This window comes from Dromiciops gliroides, chromosome 2 (assembly GCF_019393635.1).
Source record: "Dromiciops gliroides isolate mDroGli1 chromosome 2, mDroGli1.pri, whole genome shotgun sequence".
Taxonomy (NCBI): domain Eukaryota; kingdom Metazoa; phylum Chordata; class Mammalia; order Microbiotheria; family Microbiotheriidae; genus Dromiciops; species Dromiciops gliroides.
In genome coordinates this window covers 656,846,717-656,869,311 of record NC_057862.1, presented here as the reverse complement: position 1 = coordinate 656,869,311, position 22,595 = coordinate 656,846,717, and the positions used below count along the sequence as shown (strand labels likewise).

General features: G+C 43.6%; 1 protein-coding gene and 3 pseudogenes across 1 annotated transcript; 2 read left to right on the top strand and 2 right to left on the bottom strand.

Moving 5' to 3' along the window:
• Nucleotides 1–2,549: 2,549 nt before the first annotated feature.
• On the top strand, nt 2,550–4,194 carry LOC122739502 (annotated as a pseudogene).
• A 3,489-nt stretch (nt 4,195–7,683) lies between these two features.
• Nucleotides 7,684–8,742, top strand: LOC122739501 (annotated as a pseudogene).
• Nucleotides 8,743–11,862: 3,120 nt separating this feature from the next.
• On the bottom strand, nt 11,863–14,535 carry LOC122739500 (cell division cycle 5-like protein). Its single transcript, XM_043981226.1, is given in 3 exon segments — nt 11,863–13,829; nt 14,393–14,424; nt 14,426–14,535. Coding segments are annotated over 3 exon segments (2,109 nt in total).
• Nucleotides 14,536–15,107: 572 nt separating this feature from the next.
• Nucleotides 15,108–16,473, bottom strand: LOC122739499 (annotated as a pseudogene).
• Nucleotides 16,474–22,595: the final 6,122 nt, after the last annotated feature.

Below are 22,595 nucleotides of genomic sequence, written 5' to 3'. Positions count from 1 at the left end.
AGAAGATCTGGGTTTGAATTCTGTGCCTTTTCCATTTGCTACCTGTTTGTAACTTTGAGAAAATGTCTCATTCTCTGTGGGTCTCAGATTCCTCATATATAAAAGGATGGAGCTGACAGTGGGGATTTGTTTTGCTTGACTATGCTATTTGTTGAAAATTGCTTCTTTCTCTTGGTTTTTAATTAAGAGGTCCTGGGGGTGGTGGTTTAATAACAATATAAAAAAGGGGAGCATCTTAACATTTTTTTAAATGCACAGAAGAGAACAGAAGGAAGCCCAGGGCAGTTCTGAAAGTAACATACATACAGAATTTATATAAATACATTTATATAATTGTATAAATAGGTATTTTATAACCAGATAATTTATAATTCTAATAGGATGATAAAACATACTATATATAATTATATAACTTCACATGTCATTATAATTACATATAATATGTAACACAAAATATAATTATAAAATCTAAGTAAATTATAATTATAACATATATCAACAATTTGATTATGAAATATGTAAACAATTATTTTACAATTATAACAGAACGCAGAAAAAGACACCAGAAGGAAGTTCAGAAGAAAGGGCAGTTTTGAAAGTAGCATGGAGAATTTATCCTCAAAATATATCATAAATATGTATGTAGGGCAGCTAGGGCACCAGCCCTGGATTCAGGAGGACCTGAGTTCAAATCAGGTCTCAGACACTTGACACTTACTAGCTCTGTGACCCTGGGCAAGTCACTTGACCCTCATTGCCCTGCAGTAAACAAATAAACAAATAAATAAATATGTATGTATAATTGCACAGGTATTTTATAAATTATATTGTTTATAATAGCAAATTCTTAATTACAAATAATTCAAAAAAATTATTAACTATAACTACTAATCTGAAAAATTTATAACTGGACTTATATGAAAATTATATCTATATGAAAAATTATAACTTTACAAAAATTATAATTGGGTCATAAGTCCTGCCGTGGTCGCCATTTAAATGTAAGAATTATTTTAACTTACTGGTCCTAATCTGTGAAATTTTGACCTGCTGCCTATGTGACTGCTATCAATTTCCTAAGCCAGTCTGTTAGGGCCGTTTAAAATTTCCCCCACAGCTGCTTCTCCCAAATTGATAAGCAAAAGATTAAGAAGCCTCTTCCAATTTAACTGCAGAGGGTTTATTTATGAGATACAATTTAAAAATAAGAATACAGGAAAATAAAATGTACAACCTGCCTGCTTTTGAGCATGTCTCTCTCCTCCTGCTGCTTCAGCTTACTCTTTACTGCGCCTGCAACTTTCTTAGCATCCTCTGCTCTCCATCCTGTCTCTCTGGCTTCTCACTAGCTCCTTCTCCATCCCCTCACTGCAAAAATCCCCCTGCTTCACTCTTTAACTTCTTTCTCACTACCGTAGCAACCCCCTCTTTCTGAACTGTTATAATGACCCCCCAAGCGCTTCTTCTTACTTCCGTTCCCTTGTGAACCCCCAGTGTCTCTTTATTAACCTTCTCTCTCAGGTGAAACTTGGGCTGGCCACCTACACAGGTGAAGCTAATTCGCTGGCCATGCTAGCGCCACGGCCAGGGGGCTCGAGTGTGTGCACTACAGCCAGGGCTCGAGGGGCCCATGCCCTCTGCTGCATGCCTGGGACCTCTGCATGGGCCATGCCAAGGGCCTGCTGGGGCTAGCCCGGGATCTCCAGGGTATATCCCCTCAGGGCGGAGGGAGCTGGGGCTTTCCCCAGCCATCCATCTGGCCAGCATTGGCTAAGGCCCATGGGGATTCTCACCTCGGCTGCTGAAGCAGAGGGGGAGGGGCAGCTCTGCTTGCACAGAGAAAAACCCTGAGGGCCTAAGGCTTTTTAATCTCAGCCCAAAGGCAGGGTCCCCAAATCACAATAAATTCCCACAGTCCCCCCTTTGCTTCGACAAGAAACATGGTATGTTTCCTTGACGAAGCAGCAAAACAACAAAATACCATAACCTATGCTAGGACACTGCTAATAACATAGGAAAAGAAAATTTTGTTCAGAGGGGCAATCCCTCATGGACTCGCACTTTGACAATGTCCACAGAGAGAAGGCCTCTGCAGAAAATACACATGACAGATGGTGTATGTGGGAAGAAACAAAAAATGTCCATTTAAAGTCTTTAAAATCTTGTCTTCTAAGAAGGGTTGAGATGTCTTCAGGGGAACTGGACTCTGGTCTGGATTCTGGCTGTCTCTGGTTGTCTCTGGATACTGGTTGTCTTTGGACTCTGGCTGTCTCTGGAACTGCTGGATTTTCACTAATCCTTAGCATAGCATTGTCCAAAAATGTTCAAATTAAATAATGAAAGTTCTTCAAAAACCAGTGAAAGTTCTTCAAAATATACAAAACAAATTTTAACTTGATACATACACAACATATTGGAGTCCCCCTTTTGGAGGATATTTATACCCATAAACAATACAAATTTGAGACAGTTACGACATTACTAATACTTTTTACCACTATATGTCTGGATCAAGGTCAAATTTAGTAATCTGTCTATGTCCAGCCAGCATGGCAACTTTATCAGAAGAAGTATTGCTGGTCATCAAGAAGGTGTGTCAGAAGAAGCAGGATGGTGCCTTGCACCTCATGGCAGAAAGGATTGCTTGGGCCCCTGAAGGCCAAGATGACTTTACAGTCAGCCACATGTGTGCTGACATCAAATACCAGAAAATCAGCGTGGAAGGAAAAGCTAAAGTCCAGCTTCAGCTGGTCCTACATACAGAAGACAAGACCAACTTCCACTTTGCCCGTGAAAGCAGGGCTTCCAAGGATCGAGACATCGTGAAAGGTCTTCTTCAGCAGTTGCTACCCAAGTTCAAGAGGAAAGCCAGCAAAGAACTGGAAGAGAAAACCAGAATGCTGCAAGCAGATCCTGCTTTGTTCCAGCTTTACAAAGACCTGGTTGTGAGCCAGCTCATCAGTGCTGAGGAATTCTGGGCCGGTTCTTTAAGGGTGAATAACCTGCAGAACCCTGCAGCAGCCAATCACCAGCAGGATGTGGGCATTTCCCCAGCATTTCTGGCTGATGTCCACCCCCAAACAGAAGGCTGTAATGGCCTCAGATATGACTTACTTCTGATATCATTGATTCCATATTTAGGACCTCCCCAGCAGTCAAAATGAGATGTGCAGAAAACGTCCCACATAAAGTGACAGAAACAGAGTTCTGGACAGGATTTTTTCAATCCCATTTTTTTCATAGGGATAGGCTTTATGCAGGGTCAAAAGATCTTTGCAGAATGTGCTCAAATGGATGAAAGGGCTTTAAAGGCAATGGTATCAGTAGGAGTGAAAAACCCACTGCTAGATTTGACAGCACTGGAGGAGAAATCATTAGATGAGGGCTATGGGGTTGCCCATGGACCATCTCCTTGCAACTCTTCAAAATCCTTAAAGTTGAATAGAAATACCACCATCATCAAGAGATTTAACCATCACAGTGCTATGGTCCTGGCAGCTGGACTCAGGAAACATGAAGCATAAAATGATGACAATGGTGGGAACAGCAACACCAATGGAAACTCTCAGGAGTCAGACTTCTTTGAGCTGTGGGTCAAAAGGCTGAAGTTACAGGAATCCATAGAATATGAAGACTTGGGGGGGAATAGTAGCATAAAAACAATTGCACTAAGCCTGAAGAAGCCAGACAGGTGTTACCATGGCCCAGCTCCCATTCAGTCCCTCTAATATGCAACAAGTCAGGACATTATCGATTCTCTTCAAAATATTAAGCAGGAGATGGAAAATTATACACCCAAACTAACTCAGGTTCTTTCAAGTGGTGCTGCAAGTAGTACCATTCCAGCCCTATCCCCTGGAGGAACACTTATGCAGGGGGTATCCCAGCAAGCCATCAACCAGATGGCACCAAAGGACATTTATTCAGAGCTCAAACACTTGGATGTGGCCGTGAGGGAGCTGCTGAGGCATTTCTGGTCCTGTTTTCCTGTGAACACACCATTTCTGGAAGAAAAGGTAATGAGGATGAAGAGGAATTTGGAACAATTCCAAGCTACTAAGCTCTGCCCACTCCAAGAAAAATTCAGAGACGTTATTTAAGCCCAAGTCTGTCAAGGCACATAGAGGAGATGCTGCAGATGGCCTACAAAAACTCCAGCTATGGCAGTCTCAGCAGCAGCTCAGGGAGATGTGAAGGAGTCCCAGGCAGTGGAGGCCCTGGCTTAGTTTGTAAAGCAACCAATGAACATATTGTCTTGCTGATTGAGGCTTTATTTCTTTTGGATAAATTGGTTATCACTTCAAGTGTCTGTTATTGCCATACTAGATGGAGAATTCATGTACAAGATGATGTGGTTTACTTGCTCAAAGAAGATTATGTAATAATGTTTAATGTTAGCAGCCATTTACATTCATTTATCATTTACATGTCATTGTGACTATGTATACTCTGGGTATGGTTTGGAGTTATTGTATATATTACAAATATGTCCCAAGTTATGCAGCATAATATGCATTTTTACCATCATCTTGTCTTTGGTGAAATTAATACGAGATTTATGAATTATGGAAACATCATTTCAGAGACTAATTGCTCTTACAATGAGCTTGATGGAGATGGTTCAACTCCACAATGCAGGCCCTGGAGGGAATATATATGTACAACAGGAGGAGAGACAGGTACATGTAAGATGCCCTGGTGGAGGCTGAGAGAACAGCCACATACATTCAGGAAGTCCATTGTTGGCTTATGATGGCCACTACGTAGACCACAATTGCTGGATATAGTCCAGTTTCTTCCTTTCTCCCTCCAAAAATGGCCTGTTGCCATGGAAGCTCCAACGCATGCACCTGGTTTAACTTGTTTTCTTTTTCTTTCACTCAGTCTGATGGCATGGTCAGAATCCATCCACCTGGGTCCTAGCACAATTACTGGACATCTCTGAGCCACAATATGTGGTAGGGTAACCTTTCCATAATATTTTCAGGTGTCATCATGGACACACTACTAAATTTGGCCTTGATCCAGACACATGGTGTTAAGAAGTGTTATAGATTGCATAACTGCCTCAACTCTGTATTATATAGGTATAAGTACCCTCCAAAAGGGGGTGGGGAGAATGTAATATGCTTTATATATCAAGTTTAAATATGAGTTATCTTTTGAAGAAATCTCACTCTTTAATTTGATCATTGACAATGCTATACTAAGGTTTAGTGAAAATCTAGCAGTTCAACAGCTAAAGAAGTAAGAGTCCAGAGACAATAGAGTCCAGACAAGAGTCCAGTTTCCCTCATGACATCTCAACACTCCAAGAAGACAAAATTTCAAAGACTTTAAATGAACAGGTTTTTTCCTTATGTTATTATATACACCATCTGTAATATGTATTCTCTGTACAGGCCCTCCCTCTGTAGACAGTGTCAAAGCGCAGGGTCATGAGGGACCGCCCCTCTGGATAAAATTTCCCCTTTCTCCCTTTTCTATATTGTTATTGACATCTTGTTTGTTAGCATAGGGTATTATATTCTGTTATTTTTTACTGTTTTGTCAAGGAAACACTCTGTGTTCCTGGAAGAAACAAAGGGGGGGATGTGGTAAAATAATGGAATGTGGCAGATGCCTAGGGTTCTGGCTAGGGATGATTGGATAAGGCCTCTCCTGGCCTGCCCTGAGTGACATATGTTGCTGATGTCAGCACTCTCTGATCCAGTTTGAAGGCCCTCCTTTTTGGGGGAGGGAGAGTAAATGCTCACTGAGGGGAGCTCCATCTTTTTCCAGTGGGTGAGCTTCCGGGAGCAGATGACTGAGAGAGAGGTTTTTCCTGGAGGTTTGTCCTGTGGGCCTTGGCTGCATAGCTGTTTCCCATTGAAGCCAAGGACCCCAGGTGTTGAGTTAATAAAACAAGCCCAGCTCTACGAATTACCCGAGCTGGAAGCAAGTTTGGGAATTGTGTATAGGTTCTTGTTAGAGTTAGGGGGATTATCCATTTTCCTTTTTCCCTATTTCTTTGTCCTGGACTTTATTAATTTCACCTTGGCTGTGAATTTTATTCCCATTAATAAAACCTGATACGTTTGTGAAAAAGAGGCTGTTAAGCTCCTTTCTTATTGACCTGGGAGAAATAACTAAAAAGGCAGTTTGGAGGGGAGAAAATTTTGGACATAGTGGTCTCTCATTATTTTCTGAACCCCAGTATTATGGCAAACTATCCAATTAACTCTCCACATATTAAATTTGGCCCCTACACTGGGATGCTCTCTGCAGCAGTTGTGGGAAGGCATCCTGAGCAGCTCAGGCATCACCCAGATGCTGCTGCTGCTGCTGCTGCTGCTGCTGCTGCTGCTGCTGCTGTGGCTGCTGCTGCAGGGACACCTGAGCTCATGCAGGTTAGACTTGCACCTTCTGGAGGGAAAGGAGCTGTGATCAAACTTGAAAACTGAGAGGTGAATTAAGGCAGAACCAAAGCAAGTATAACCAGGGTTACTCTGGGAATGGCTTGTGATTTCCATTAAGAGCTGCTCTCAGAAATGAAAAGTAAGTTTTAAAAGGGTGAACTGATAAAATCTGAATGTTTTTGCATGTAACATTTTTGAAAAGATTTGGCACAGGGCAGAAATTAAATGTTGTGGTTTTTTCCCACTGGATCCTCATGTTTTTACTGCATTTGATTTATCCTTTGCTGAAAGAGGTTGGAAAAGGAGTATTTTAAAGAAAGCAGAGAGAAACTGTCTCCCTAACCAGGAGACAGTTGTGTTCAGAGGCATCTTCAGCTCTGTATCTTCTATGGAGATGACAAGTAATAGAATTGCACTTAGTGCTTATTTGTGCTTTGACGTCCTGGAATGACAAAAGGGGAAGAGTTTTACAGAAAATCTGGAGTACCAGATGCAAAACTTTTTCAAGAGACACTGGAGCTGCATGCTTTTGTTTGAGTGCAGGTATTCACTGCTGAGATTTTTTTAAGGTGGCATGTGCCTTGAGGAAACTGCTTTTTTAGGAGTTTAAAGATCTTAGAAGTGAAATGAACTTTTTTTGTGAGGCAATTGGGGTTAAGTGACTTGCCCAGGGTCACACAGCTAGTAAGTGTTAAGTGTCTGAGGTAGGATTTGAACTCAGATACTCCTGAATCCAGGGCCAGTGATCTATCCACTGTGCCATCTAGCTGCCCCTCAAGTGAAATGAACTTTAAGAATAATTTATTTATTTTCACCTTTTTAAAAGAAATAAAAGATGTTTCTCATCTGTTTTTCCTCACTCTATGCCAGACTGTTGGATGATTTTTGGCAAAGGGATAATCATCCATAGAGTAGAAAGCACGGGAATGTAAATAAATAATAACAATTATGGGGAATCTGTGCCATATTTTGTTCCTAATAAAATGAACTCAGTGTTGAATATTTATCTATCTTATGAAAATTTACACAAAATTAAAGTCATTTTATACATACTGTTTAACTGGGGAAGAAAAGGTGATAGGGAGAGGTGCTCTAGGAAATCCAGATAGAGGATGCTTAGTAGGCTCAAGAAGAATGCCCTGAGCGGGTTTCTAGGTGGTGAAATGGATAAAGCACCAGCCCTGGGTTCAGGAGGACCTGAGTTCAAATCCAGCATCAGATTCATGATACTTATTAACAGTGTGACCATGAACAAGTCATTTAACTTTCATTGCCCCCAAAAAAGATGAAGAATGCTCTAACCAAAGTGAAGCTCATCAATGAGCTGAAGATATGGGAGGTAGAATTCCAGGTGGCTGAGAAAATACCTGGCACACCAAGTACAAGAACAGAGGTTGCATCCTCCTGGGAGGCTTTCACAGGAATTCACCAAAGGAGATATCATCTGTGTGTTTGCTCAATATGACAAAATTGTGAACATTAATCTGTTGTGAGATAAGAAGACTGGAAGAGGCCAAAACATTGTGTTTTCTTTGCTAGGAAGATCAGAGAAGCACAGCTTGAACCAACGACAATTTGAATGGAACAAGATAAAGAGGAAGAAGTATCCGAGTGGACCATGTGGCTAATTATAGGCTCCCCCAGGCCCAAGGATGAAGGAATCTGGATGGTGAAACCAGAACACCTGGGGAGAAGGGCTGTGGGGGTTCAAACCCCACCCCCTAGTCCATCTGAATCCTCTGAAGATGAGACACCTGTGAGAAAGCATAACTGAGACAACAAAGAAAAAGCAAAGAAGAAAAAAGATGTTAGAATGAATATGGACAGGGAGGAAATGCCGGCATCATCCTCAGTAGCGTCCCAACACAGGACCAGAAAGGCAAGGAAAGGTGTTGGCTTTAGGAAATCTGCTGAGAAGGACTCCAGGGCAGAGACCAGACAAGGTCATCAATACTTAAGTGGCTCACCTGAGCTCCACCAAAGTCAGCTGGAGAAAGCAGAGAAGTCAAGCAGGGATTCAAGAAAGGCTGAGCCAGGGCACAAGAGGTCCTCCAGCAGTGCCAGCAGGAAGGAACAAAGAAGGAAGAAAAAGAGCATGCACTGGGATAGACACTGAATCTCTGAAAAGTTCTTCCACCACTGTGATGAGCATTCTGAAGGCAGCACTAAGAAGAGGCACAAAGTCCCTGAGGGTCAGGAAAGACTGTCATTCAAGACACTGGGAACAATCCTATCCAAGTCCACACAGGGCCAGCTGAATGTGGAGCTTAGCCCAATTTCTGTCAAGCTAGAAATAAAGATTCATTTAAAAAATAACTCACCTGAGCTAAGTTCTTATTATTGATTCTGTAAATAAAGTCTCTGCCACTATGTTTAAAAGAAAGGTAAGGGAGAGCCTAGGCATGAATTTCCTTGGGCTTCAGTGGATGAACTGTGTGTCTCCTAGGCTTGTTCTCTTGAGGATGAATGGATTATAGTCCAGTTTTTGGAGGGGCTTGGAGTTGCAGATCAGCAGAAAAGCTGGAGAATTGCTCATCTCCATTATTCAGACTCTGACCTAGGCATGAGTCTGTGGGAGCAATTGAAGCAGTTATGCTCACTGAAGGGCCTGAATAACTGGATCTGCTCAACTGAGAGAAGTCAGGAGACCTGGGTGCACCAAGAACTACCTGGTCAGATATTTCCCCTGCTGGGCCTCTGATTCCCCACCTAGAAAATGGGTTAATAACCAATGTTCCCTCCACAAAGAACATGGGCTTGCTCATACTTGGGGACAATAGGCAGAGGATCTCTGCCACATCCTTTTTGGGAGTCACAATGGGGATGTCACTGGCATTTTGGGACAATGACCTTTGCATGAAGTGAATATTCCTGCCTTTTGAGAACTAGGGAGGATGTGGAAGTGTCTCTGCATTTGGAGCCCCCAAACCTGGGTTTTTCTCTTTATAGCTACTTCCTGTAGGCTCACATTAATGTCCTATGGCTTCTCTGAGCCTCCATTTCCTCCTCTATAAGTGGGAGTTGAGGATCCGGACTGGGCTCAGATGGCCCCTAAGGCCCTTCCAGTTCTTCATCTGGGATCCTTAGAAAAAAGAAACTGTGCCTTGGGCAATCCCTAAGGGTTGAGGGAATCCCCCTGTGCAGAGTGCAGTCACATGTTCAGTGGTAGGCACCCTGGGTTGTTAGCTCTGAGGGCCTTGAAAAGCTGGAGTGTACAGAGGAGGGTGGCCAGGAGGCACAGCACCTCAAGCTCCTGTCCTGGATGCTTAAGGAGCACTGTGTTGGAGAAGACTTGGGGGACACAAAGATATCTCTCTAAATTGGAAAGGTTGTGACCTGGAGAAGAAATCTGATGCCTGCTTGTCCAAAGATGAGAACTAGCAACCATGGGGTGTGCCTACTGGTAAGGAGAAAATGAAAGCCCTTGTCTCTTCCCTCTAGTATCAACAAAAGTGTCTGATTTACTGAATCAAATGACAGCTGTGGCTGTGTAAGGTGTTCTCCTAGAGCTGCTCACTTTGCTTTGCATCAGTTTGTATCAAACTTCCCAGGTTTTTCTGAAACCATCCTCTTCATCATTTTCAATGACACACTGACTCAGAGTTGTCCTTATGAAATTCCTGGCTCTTTTTCTGCTCTCTTGGATTGCCTTCTTCCTCATTACCTCTATCTTTTCCTGGCTAGATGGAAGCATTCACATGAAAAAAAATGCCAAGAATTAAATCCTAAAGATGTAGTAATAGAACTTAGTGGTTGTGGCTGATCTGAGGAGGAGAGGGAATTGTGAGCCCAAGGACATCCCTAAGAGTTTCTTGGAATTAAGCATTGGGAAAAGAACCCAGGATTTCTGAGAATCCTCCAAATCCAGAGGCATTTTCCCAGCCTCACCAGCTCAGCTCTCCAGCAGTAGGAATACTCACTTGATGCCAAAGTGAGCCTCAAGAAGGACAGCAACGTCCCAAATGTGGTACAAGTAGAATGGGACTGAGATAGGATGTACTCCCAGGTCCTCTACCTATTGCTCTCAAGGCAGACAAAGACCAACAATGATTTCTGGAGGGAACATTCCATTCACATTCACAGTTACGATTACTTACTTCCCTGAATTCTATTTCCTACCTTGTTTAGGCTTTTCTCTCTCCTTTTGCCAGTGTTTTACTTCTGATCATCACTTACTTCAATCTGCCCTCCTTTCCATCAAGGCCCCACCCTTTTCTTTTCCCCTTCACCTCTTACTTCCTGATTGGGTGAGATGAAGTTCTATACCCTACTAAACAAGTATGGTTTTCCCCAGTTGAGCCAAGCCCAAGGAGAGTCAAGTTGTAACAGTATTCACCCCCTCTCTTCTTGCCTTCTATTGTAAGAGGTCTTTGGTGCCTCTTCATATCCTGTGATTTACCCCTTTCTTCCTCCCTTTCCTCCTCTCCCAATTTGGACCTTTTTGTCAGTTCTTAAGGGTTTTTTTCATAGCATCACATCAAACTCCCCTTAGACGCACACCCTCTGTCTATGCATACTCCTTCTGTCTGCCCTAATAGAGATACAGTTCAAGAGTTGTTGTTTTTTTAATGTACAGTTGTTATTCAAAAATTGACTCACAAGCAACACTTTTAAGAACACTTAACCAAAAAAATTGAACACTTAACCAATAAGTAATATGATTTTAAATGTCAAAACTAATATAAATTTTAGCCAACCTGACAGCTTTAAAGCAATAATGCTTCTCTGAATAAATTAACCTTAGAAAATTCTTGTGGAGCCAAAGATTCTAGGTGATGGAAATTCATTCAAAACAAACAACAAAGAAGTTACAGAGAACAGCAAGTGGTTTTTTTTAAAGTTAATCAACCTTTTTTATTTATATTGTTGTATTCTACTTTTCATCCCTCCCCCTTCCCCGAGGCTGCAAGTAATTAGATATAGATTATACAGCTACGGTTACCTAAAACATTAACATATTAGTCATTTTGTACATGAAAACTTGAAGGAAAGAAAAAACAATGAAAGAAAGTGAAAAATAGGGCGCTTTAATCTGTGTTCCATCAATATCAGTCTTGTCTTTGGAGGTGGATAGTATGTTTCATCAATAGTCCTGTGGGAATGTCTGGGATCATTGCATTGTGCAGATTAAGTACTTCAGAGTCCTCAAACAGCATTGCTGTCACTGTGCACAGTGTTCTCTTGGTTTTGCTCACTTCACTATCCATCACTTCAAACAAGTCATTTCAGATCTTTCTGAAATCATCCTGCTTGTCATTTCTTACACCACGATTAGATTCCATTACCATCATATTCCATAGCTTGGTTAGCCATTCCCCAATGGATGGGCATTCCTTAGATTTCCACTTCTTAGCCAGCAGAAAAAGAACTGGTATCAATATTTTTGTACAATGATGATTTTTCCCCTTTGGGGGATTTCTTTGGGAAATCGACCTGGCAGTGTTATTGCTGCATCAAAGACTAATCACAATTCTATAGCCCTTTGGGCAGAGTTCCAAATTGCTCCACCAAGAGCAGCACGTGATTTGATGACCAGAGACAGCAGCTTCTTTCCTGCAGAGGATGGGAAGCAGCCCCTGACTCTTTCTGCAACTAAATGCACACGATGTTTAGGTATTTTGACTGTAAAGCCTCTGTCCAGCCGCAAATCTGCATATCTCTGCTGAAGTTTCTTTTCTCTCTGCTGCTGCCGCTGGACTTCTTCTCGTAGACCTTCCAACCTCCTGGGAATTGCTGAATCCTCACGTTTCTTGAGCTCCTCCAAAGTACCAAGCTCCAAGTGAGCCTGCTCGATTTGGTCCCATAAATCATCCAACTGTTTGATGAGTCCCATGGCTCGAGACTGGTAGCCACCAAGTAAAATCTTCATCTTCCTTTCCAGGTTTGCAGCTCTCTTGGCTTCTGTGGTCATGTAAGCCCTAGTGATCTCAAGTCTCTTTTCAGGCGATTCAATCCTGTCCTTTGTGCTCGCCAAGTTGGCTCGTGTGTATTGGCTCTGCCCAGGAAGATCTAACACTTGACTGTAACCTTCTTGCCACACCTGGGCACAAGCTTCATGGGACAGCTCGCCGTGGCCCATTCCTTGCTTGACCACTCCCATCTCCCGTGCCAAAAGGTCGTGCGCCTGCTTCAGTTCCTCTTCGGAGAAGGTCTCATAGGCATGGTGTTCTGGGGGAGTTCTGTGCTCAGGACCAGGACTTCCACATCCTAGCGTTTTCCCCTTTCGGTTTCCAGCTCGTCCTCCGTAAGGATGATGCCGAAGATCATAATGAAGCAGCGTGCTCATCTCTCTTTTCCGGAGCTCTTCACTTGTCTCGAGTTCTGTTAGTGGTCGTTCCACACCGAGGGGTCTTAGGAGAGATTCGTTGACGTCTGAAGGTCTGGGCAGATCCTTCTGAACAGCTTTGTGCATTGGCTTGAATTCCTGGACAGGCTCCGCTCCTGGGAGAGCCTGCTTTCGAGCCTCGGCATCAGGTGTATCTTCTCAAAAAGGCTCCGCGACCTCACAGCCTTCTGGCTGCTCCTCAGCCTTTTCTGGTAGCACAATCTCAAAGTCATTTTGAGGAGCAGGAAGGCTCATGAAGCCTAGACGCAGAAGTGCGCGAGATTCTCTCTCTGCCTGCTTCACAAAGGAGGGGTCATTGTAAGCTGCCGACCCCTCTTCCGGATTGATGCTCAGTTTGTCCCGTAGAGGAGACCTACCCTAGGGATTGCCGAGAGCCGCTTTAGGAGTCATGCCTCGGCGAGGAGTCCAGTCTTCGGTTCCGCGGTTAGGGGTCCGGAATGGCGTAGACAGGACCGTGTTTGGCTTCTGCAGGATCTGACGGTGCGGAGTCACTCCGGAGAAGTCACTCTCCTGCAGTGGTGTATTAAGACCCCCTTTCAGTGGGGTGTCCACGTTGGTGAGAGCCATCAAGTTCTGGGCATCCCGCAGGATTCGATCTGGGCCAGCCGGAGTTCTGGGGGGCCTGAGAGCGCTCCTCTCGTTGGTGACATCATATTCCGACAAAAGAGTCCTGGAAGCAGAATCCACGGGGCCAGATTCCTGGGCTGTTTCACGAGGCATTTCACTTGCCTGCGCAGCTTTGACAACTAGCTGAAGTTCAGCCTTCGATATCTGAGGTGCAAGAAGGGCTAATTTGCTTCTCTTCTTGGTCGATGCTGCTACTCCGCTGGTCTGGAGAAGAGCTGACGGCAAATCCGACTCCCTTTTCCTTTTCCAGTGTTCTTTGTCTTTCTTCCTCTGTCTCCTTTCCTTTTCGGATCTCAGCTCCCCGTGGAGATCTGCTTGTCGTAACTTGCCCAAGTCAGCGCCAAGTGTCTGATGACTTTCTTCAGACGTGTCATAAAAACCTGGAGTAGGCTTTTTGGCCAATGGAATTTCTGCGTTATAATCTACTCCGCTCTCCTTTTTCCGTTTCTTCTGAAATCCTGGTTGTGGGGCATTGCTCTATATTAGACAAATCCATTGGCAGCTTTTATTTAAAGAAGACTTATTATGGGGGGGTCAGTGCCTGTGGCCGCGGGCGGACATAGTGAATTGCTTCCAATTCATGGTCTTCTCTCGCCTTCCACTCTGATATTTATACGTGTAGGGTGCATGGGGCAAGGAGCCTTCTTTCTTCTTCTTCTTCTTCTTCTTCTTTTTTTTTAGTGAGGCAATTGGGGTTAAGTGACTTGCCCAGGGTCACACAGCTAGTAAGCGTTAAGTGTCTGAGGTCCGATTTGAACTCAGGTACTCCTGAATCCAGGGCGGGTGCTCTATCCACTGCGCCACCTAGCTGCCTCGGAGCCTTCTTTCTTCTAACGTTACCCATTGGTGGCAGTGCTTGTGAGGAAAATGCTGATTGAGGAAAAGCTGCAAGAACTCCTCATGCATAATTTCCTCATGCTATAAGCACCTTAAGGGTAGTATGCATGGCTCATCTGGATAGCTCGTCTTGGAATCCACATCCCATCCTTTATATTGATATTCCGTTCTTAGTGTCCACGACCCTTCACTATGCCTGCTGTTCGAAGTTCTCTTCCTTTGGAGGGCAACAAAGAGCCTAGCTTCTTTCCATTGTTTCCCCCTTGCTTTCCTCTTGGCCTTCTTTCCCCGTGTGTTTGGCTGTTGTGTAAAGCATTTCAAGTTCATATTAATATGAAGATTCATATTAATGGGATCCTAGCTGGCTGCTTTCCTTTCTGGATTTGAGTTTTTGTTTTTACAAATATAGATGTTTATTTGTTAGGGGGGGGAAAGAAAACGATCCATCAAGAATGCACTCTGGGGCACTTGTATGACCCTCGGTGGTGTTTGTTCCCCTTAAAAGACATTAGAGAGGGGGCAGCTAGGTGGCTCAGTGGATAAAGCAACAGCCTTGGATTCAGGAGGACCCGAGTTCAAATCCGGCCTCAGACACTTGACACGTAACAGCTGTGTGACCCTGGGCAAATCACTTAACCCTCATTGCCCTGCAAACAAACAGACAAAAAGTCGGTAGAGAAACAGTTGTGTGAATGGCTGAAGAATATGGACATTTCCCTGGGTTATGGTACCCCCAGCCCCACAACCAGATATCAAAATCTAAGTTTTCTCTCCCAAGGTCATCGGTGGCAACCATGCATGGCTCTTCTATATTTATTATTAGCCTTTCCCCCCGCCTCACAATCTCTTCTGCCCTTTGCCCAGCACCAGAATCTACAGCCATCTCTTAGTTACAAGGGCTACATTTCCTCGATGCTCCATTTATAGGCAATTTCCTCAACCGCTTTCTTGGCCGCAAGTCTGGCAAAATGATTCTCCTCAAAGCCATTGGACCTGTCCATGCCATCCCAGCGATACCCGGGCCGGATATTGAATCGGTTGAGGGGAGCTGCAGGGCCATTGTAGAGCGGTTTTTCTTTCTTACCCTTGTTCTCCTTGGCCTCCTTCTTCTTCTTAATGAAGTTGGCCATGGGATCACCCTCTCTCTGCTGCTCTCGGAGCATCTGATCCAGGTTCTCATCACTGATGGAGCGGGCCAATGGCTTCCGCATCTCCTTGATGGCATCCTCCACATTCTGTTGCTGCTGCCGGCTCTGGGCAAGGCCCTTTCCCCACTGAGCATACTGTTCCTTCTTCTCTGCCTCCTCCTCTTCTTTTCTCCCTTGCTCTATTCGAATCAGCTTCAGGTCCCTCTTGCGGCCAGACTTATCCCGAAACAGGGTTTCAGCATTCTGGAATTCAGCTGCCAATTGCTTGGTTTCTTGGTCCTGCCTCCTGAGCTCCTGCCGCTCTCTCCTCACAGCGGACACCCACCCAGTTTGGGCCCCAGACGACATCTGTGTGGCCTTTGCTCCAGGAGGTTGCCTCCTTGGCGGTGGAGAGCAGTCTGAATCCGAAGACTTGGTTTTCTGCTTCCTTCTTGGTGGGGAGAGGTCCGAACCAGAGTCTCGTTTCCGCTTGTTCCGTGGAAGAGACAGATCTGAACCAGAGGCTCGCTGCTTCCTCTTCCCAGGAAGAGAAGAATCTACGTCATGCCTCTGGTGTTTCTTGGTTGAAAAGTTTGTCTGGAATTTCCTACGTTCAGGAGTAGAGTCTCTGGTGTCACGCAGATGTTTCCCTGGTTCCCTTCTGGGAGGCGAGGAGTCTGGACAGTCGTGCCAGGTCCTCCTGGGAGGCGAGAGGTCCGGGGAGTCGTGCTGGGTCCTCCTGGGAGGCGAGGGGTCTGGGGAGTCGTGCCGGGTCCTCCTGGGTGGGGACAGATCTTGCTTTTGTTCCCCTAAGAGCTTCCACTTGTTACTAGTCCGGAAGGCCTCCATCAGCTTCATTTATTTTGGGCGTTATCAATTCAGCCACCACAAGCTCCCTCATCTTCCTCTTCTTTTTCCAACGTAGGAGAAATATTTGCCCAGCTCACATCATCCTCCACAATCCTCATCCCTTTGCCACCAGGTCCAGTCTCCTTCGGCCGCTTCTTGCGGCGCTTACGTCTAACCGCGGACCCTGATCTCCCGCTGCCTCCGCCCCAGATAAGTAACGCTTCAGATACTCAGCCTTGGGGAGCCGCGGAGCAGCCGCAATAGCAGCGGAGGAAGCAGAAGTGACCATTTCTGGATTTGGGTCAATCTCGCCAGGCTGAAGTTCCGTGGGTCACCTGCTCTCTCTTCTTCCTTTTCTCCTCGGGCAGCTCTATCTAGGAGAAATTCCTAGTGCTCCAAGCACTATGCTGTTGTCCTGACTACTGGGGCAATGGTGCATCAGCTTGGCCAGGCGCAAAAGCTCAAGGTGCCTGCTCCAACCAGGATTTGCCCAGCCTGAGTTCCCTCCGGCTTATATAGACCCTGGAAGCAGGTTGGAGAATTGGGTTCTCACCTGAGGCCAGCCCTCCTGTTGGCAGCCTACTTAACAGCTTAGCTCCTCAAGATCTAGCAGTCATTAAAAACAAGGAAACCGAAGGAGAGGAATAGGGTAAAAGAATGGGGGGTGGGTGGGTGGAGTACAAAGTGGGTAAATAGAATAGAGGGGAATAGACAGTAATAATAACTGTGAATGGCAATGGGATGAACTCTGCCATAAAACGAAAGTGAATAGCAGAGTGGATTAAAAACCAGGATCCTACAATATGCTGTTTCCAAGAAACACATGTGAAGCAGAGAGATACACCCAGAGTAAAGGTAAAAGGTTAGAGCAGAATATATTATGCTTAAGCTAAAGTAAAAAAAGCAGGGGTAGCAACCCTTATCTCAGATAAAGCAAAGTTAAAAATAGATCTAATTCCCCATATGAAGGGTTGAGAAAAATTTGGCAGTAGATGTTTGATTTGTATAACTATTTTATATACCTGGGGTTGTGTAAAAATTTCTTGGGCAAAATAGGGTCATAAATAGAAAAAATTTAAGAAGCCTTGCTCTAGACCACGCCCCAATTTGTAGCAGTGCAAATGATCACATTGAAATTTTGACAGTCTGCAGCACACCCCAGGTTTTACCCATGAGCATGCATAGTTGGTAGCCTCTGCCTGCTTTCTCCTATAGATGCCAACAAGGCTGAAGTAGTTGACAATGTACTGCCATGATGTTTTACTGGTAAAACTCTGACTGGAAGTCTGCAAACTCAATAGCCTTCTAATAGTTTCAGTACCTTTGCAAATGTGGTTTTCTCCAAGGGAAGTCTGTTTTTGATCTGAGAGCTCTCTGGATTTCAGACTGATTCTTTGTCAAAGAGGAGGACTGATTGAATCAAGTGAGAGTGATTGACTGCTGATTAGCCTACTTCAGGTTAATTGGATTGTAATCACACCTGGCTAGCCCTTAAGAGGGTATTGTTCTCAGAAGCTAGACTGTGAATTCAACTTGAGAACACCTTCAAAACCAATGGATTTGGATGACGACAACCAATCGGCTTGAAGCAGTGTGTAAGGACTGCCTCTGTTCCAAACCTATAAAAAGCTTCCACAATCAGCTTGCTGGAGAGTTCCTGATTAAAGCGGGCTAGTGGAGGAGGACTTGAGGAAGAACCCAACCAGGCTGGAACTCTAGGCTAGGTAAGACTTCTTTTTCTTAATTTTCTGAACTCCATGTTAATACCTGTATGCTTTAATAAATGTTTAATGCCCCCCAATAGATCTAATTAAAAGAGATAAGGGGGGCAACTAGGTGGCACAGTGGAAAAAGCATCAACCCTGGATTCAGGAGGACCTGAGTTCAAATCTGGTCTCAGACACTTGATACTTACTAGCTGTGTGACCCTGGGCAAGTCATTTAATCCCAATTGCCTCACCAGAGAGAGAGAGAGAGAGAGAGAGAGAGAGAGAGAGAGAGAGAGAAGGAAGGAACCTACATCTTGCTAAAAGGTACTATAGATAATGGAGTAATATCAAAATAAACATGTATACACCCAGTGGTATAGCATCCAAATTCCTAGAGGAGAAGTTAAATGAGTTACAAGAGGAAATAGACAGCAAAACTACACTAGTGGGGGATATGAATCTTCCCCTCTCAGAATTAGATAAATCTAGCCATGAAATAAATAAGAAAGAAGTTAAGGAGGTGAATAGAATGTTTGAAAAGTTAGACAAGATAGATGTCTGGAGAAAATTGAATGGGGATAGAAAAGAATATGCCTTTTTTCTCAGCACTACATGACACATATTCAAAAATTGACCATGTATTAGGGCACAAAAACCTCATAGTCAAACGTAGAAAGGCAGAAATAGTAAATGCATCCTTCTCGGATCATGATGCAATAAAAATTACATGTAAAAAAGAGCCCTGGAAAGGTAGACTGAAAATCAATTAGAAAATAAATAATTTCATTCTAAAAAATGAGTGGGTCAAACAACAAATCATAGAAACAATCAATAACTTTATCCAAAAGAATGACAATAGGGGGGGCAGCCAGGTGGCACAGTGGATAAAGCACCAGCCCTGGATTCAGGAGTACCTGAGTTCAAATCCGGCTTCAGACACTTGACACTTACTAGCTGTGTGACCTTGGGCAAGTCATTTAACCCCCATTGCCTTGCAAAAAAAACCCCACAAAAACAAGAGAATGACAATAATGAGACAACATGCCAAAATCTATGGGATGCAGCCAAAGCAGTTCTTAGGAGAAATTTTATATCTCTAACTGCTTACATCAATAAAAAAGAGAAAGAGGAGATCAATGAATTGGACATGCAACTTAAAAAGCTAGAAAAAGAACAAATTAAAATTCCCAATTAAATACTAAATTAGAAATCCTGAAAATTAAAGGATAAATTAATAAAACTGAAAGCAAGAAAACTATAGAATTAATCAATAAAACTAAGAGCTGGTTTTATGAAAAAAAAACATAATAAAATAGATAAACCATTGGTTAATTTGATTAAAAAAAAAGAAAGAAGAAAACCAAATTACCAGTATCAAAAATGAAAGGGGTGATTTTACCACCAATGAAGTAGAAATTAAAGCAATAATTAGGAACTATTTTTCCCAACTGTATGCCAATAGATTTGACAATCTAAATGAAATGGATAAAAATTTACCAAAATACAAAGTGCTCAGGTTAACTGAAGAAGAAATAAAATTCTGGAATAAGTCCATATTAGAAAAAGAAGTTGAACAAGCCATTAATGAACTCCCTAAGAAAAAATCTTCAGGACCATGTGAGTTTACAAGTTGAGGCTACATGCTTCACAGGGTTAGACCTCTGCTCTGCCTTTTTCTCCATACCAGTACATGAGGACTTTCAATATTTATTTGCTTTTACCTGGAAAAATACACAGTGGACCTGGACTAGACTCCCACAGGGATTTGTAGACAGTCCCACATTATTTTCCCAAATTTTACAGCAGGATCTGGCCTCCATTACCTTTAAAGGCTCCACGCTACTAAAATATGTTGATGACTTACTTTTGGTCTCCCCTCATGCTGAAATTTGTCAGGAAGATAGCCGTCACTTACTACTAGAGCTGCACAAGAGAGGCCACAAGGTGTCCAGGTCAAAAGTACAGTGGTGTTTGCCCCAGGTATAATACTTAGGATTTATTCTGGCTGCTGAAACTTGCTCTGTCTCTTCTAAGCAAGTCCAGGCCATTCAACAACTCTCTGCCCCCACTACTAAGAGGCAGTTGAGAGCCATTCTGGGAGCAGCCGGGTACTGGTGAAATTACTAAACCTCTCATAGCTCTAACAAAAAATTCTGTCCCAGACACTTTACAGTTGGATCCCCAGCATCTCTCAGCCATAAAAGAATTAAAACGGGCCTTGTTATCAGCACCTGCCCTAGGAATACCAGATTATAGTAAGCCTTTCACTCTCTTTGTGCATGAACAAAGGGGGGTGACTTCTGGAGTTCTGACTCAATCACTGGGGCCTAACCAATGCCCCATAGCCTATTATTCAACCCAGCTGGACCCTGTAGCATCTGGAGTGCCTCCTTGCCTTAGGGCAGTGGTGGCCACAGCCCTTTTGGTAGAAAAAGCCTCTGATTTGGTCCTAGGTAGCCCTCTAACTGTGCAATGCCCTCACGAAGTAGAGGCTCTCTTACTACATCACAGGACACAAGCCTTTTCAGATCAAAGGCTGGCTAAGTATGAAGTAACGCTGTTAGGCAATGAGAATATCACTCTAAAACACTGCACAGTTCTCAACCCAGCAACGCTACTCCCTAACTTACCATTATCGGGGGAACCATTGCATGACTGTGCTTCTTTAGTTGATATGGCTGAGAAACCCGTGATGATCTTTTTGATACACCTTTAGAAAACCCTGATCTTGTCCTCTATACAGATGGCTCTTCATTTATGAGAGAGGGGACCCGTTTCACTGGAGCTGCCGTAGTTTCTGATTATGACACTCTCTGGGCAGCTTCTCTGCCTTCCCATTTTAGTGCACAGGCTGCCAAACTTGTGGCTCTTACACAAGCCTGTAATATAGCCAAAGGGAAGAGTGCCACCATTTTTACTGACTCGAAATATGGCTTTGGTATATGCCACTTGATTGGCATGATTTGGTTACAACGAGGCTTTTTAACATCCTCAGGCAAGGTTATTGCCAATGGGGACCTTATCAAGGACCTCTTAGATGCCCTGAAACTGTCCTCTTCCCTAGCCTGCCCACACAGGGAATAATAATCCTGTATCAAAGGGGAATGCACGAGCTGATTCTGCAGCCAAGCTCACTGCTTTGGAAGCTCCTGAACATATATTTAACCTCTCACCTTCTGAGGATGTCCCTCTTAAACTAACTTATGATGAGTCAGAAGTGGAAAAATGGAGAAAGAAATTTAGAGCAAAACAGATCAATGGCTTCTGGGTGTCTCCTGAAAGTAAGCCACTTCTTCCCTGGAAATTCTACCACCAGGTATGCCTCTCTGTTTACAAAAAAGGCCATTTTGGTACACAAGGCATTTTAGACTCTATTAAGAGAACCTGGATAGCACCAGGTGTGACTAACACAGCATCTCGAATCTGCTCAGGCTGCTCCACATGTCAATCTTATAATCAGCATGCTTTCAAGGCCAAACCTTATGGAGGTTGTTCTCTAGCATATACACCCTTTGAGCACTTGCAAATTGACTATATTACAATGCCAAAAGCAGGACATTATAAATTTTGCCTTGTTATAGTTGATCAAATCACTCGATGGGTGGAGGCATTTCCCAGCCCCGCCCTGAACCACAGCTGCCTTTGTTGCCAAAATTCTTCTTAAAGAGATAGTCTTGGGGCAGCTAGGTGGCGCAGTGGATAGAGCACCGGCCCTGGAGTCAGGAGTACCTGAGTTCAAATCCGGCCTCAGACACATAACACTTGCTAGCTGTGTGACACTGGGCAAGCCACTTAACCCCAAATGCCTCACTAAAAAAAAAAAAAAAGAGATAGTCTTTCATTTTGGTCCACCAGCATGAATTGATTCTGACAAAGGCACACATTTTACTGATTTTATTTTATCCCAAATCTACTCTTTCTTGGGAGTAACTCCAAAATTCCACATGCCCTACCACCCACAAAATTCAGGCCAGGTTGAACATATGAATAAAGAGCTTAAGAGTATGATTGGCAAATTATGTACTGAAACCCATTTGAAATGGCCTGATGTTCTACCATTGGCATTATTCTATCTACACAGTAGACCAAGAGGAGAACTTCATATATCTCCTTATGAAATGCTTTTTGGTCACCCTCCTATCCAAGCTAAAATTTTTTCCCCAGTTTATACATCACTGGTGGGAGGTGATACTTCTGTTGCCTCCTATATATAGGAATTACAAACTAGGCTACATGAACTTCATGAGGCAGGAGCTGTGGTCCAGGCAGGACCCTTAGACTTTTCATTGCATAACTTAAATCCAGGAGATAAAATATATGTAAAGAATTTTCAGAGAACCAGTGGAACCCAGCCCACTTGGGAGGGACCTTTTCAGGTATTATTGACAACTCCTACTGCCATTAAAATTGGTGAAAAAGACTCTTGGATTCATTGCTCTCATGTAAAGCCTGCACCATTCATAAGTAAAGAGATTTCAGATAAAACTCAAGTAGATGCTAAAGAGCAAAAAACCCTAACAAAAGCAACTGTTAAAGAGCAAAGAGAGCCCAGCAGCAACAGGCAGTTCCCATTTGATAGTCCCACTGATCAGTTAAATGCTTTGGGTTTCAGTCTTCATAAAGTATTGGGAGATGGAAATAGCCTCTTTAGGGCCTTAGCAGATCAGCTAGAAGGTCACTGTAGGAATCATTTCAGACACAG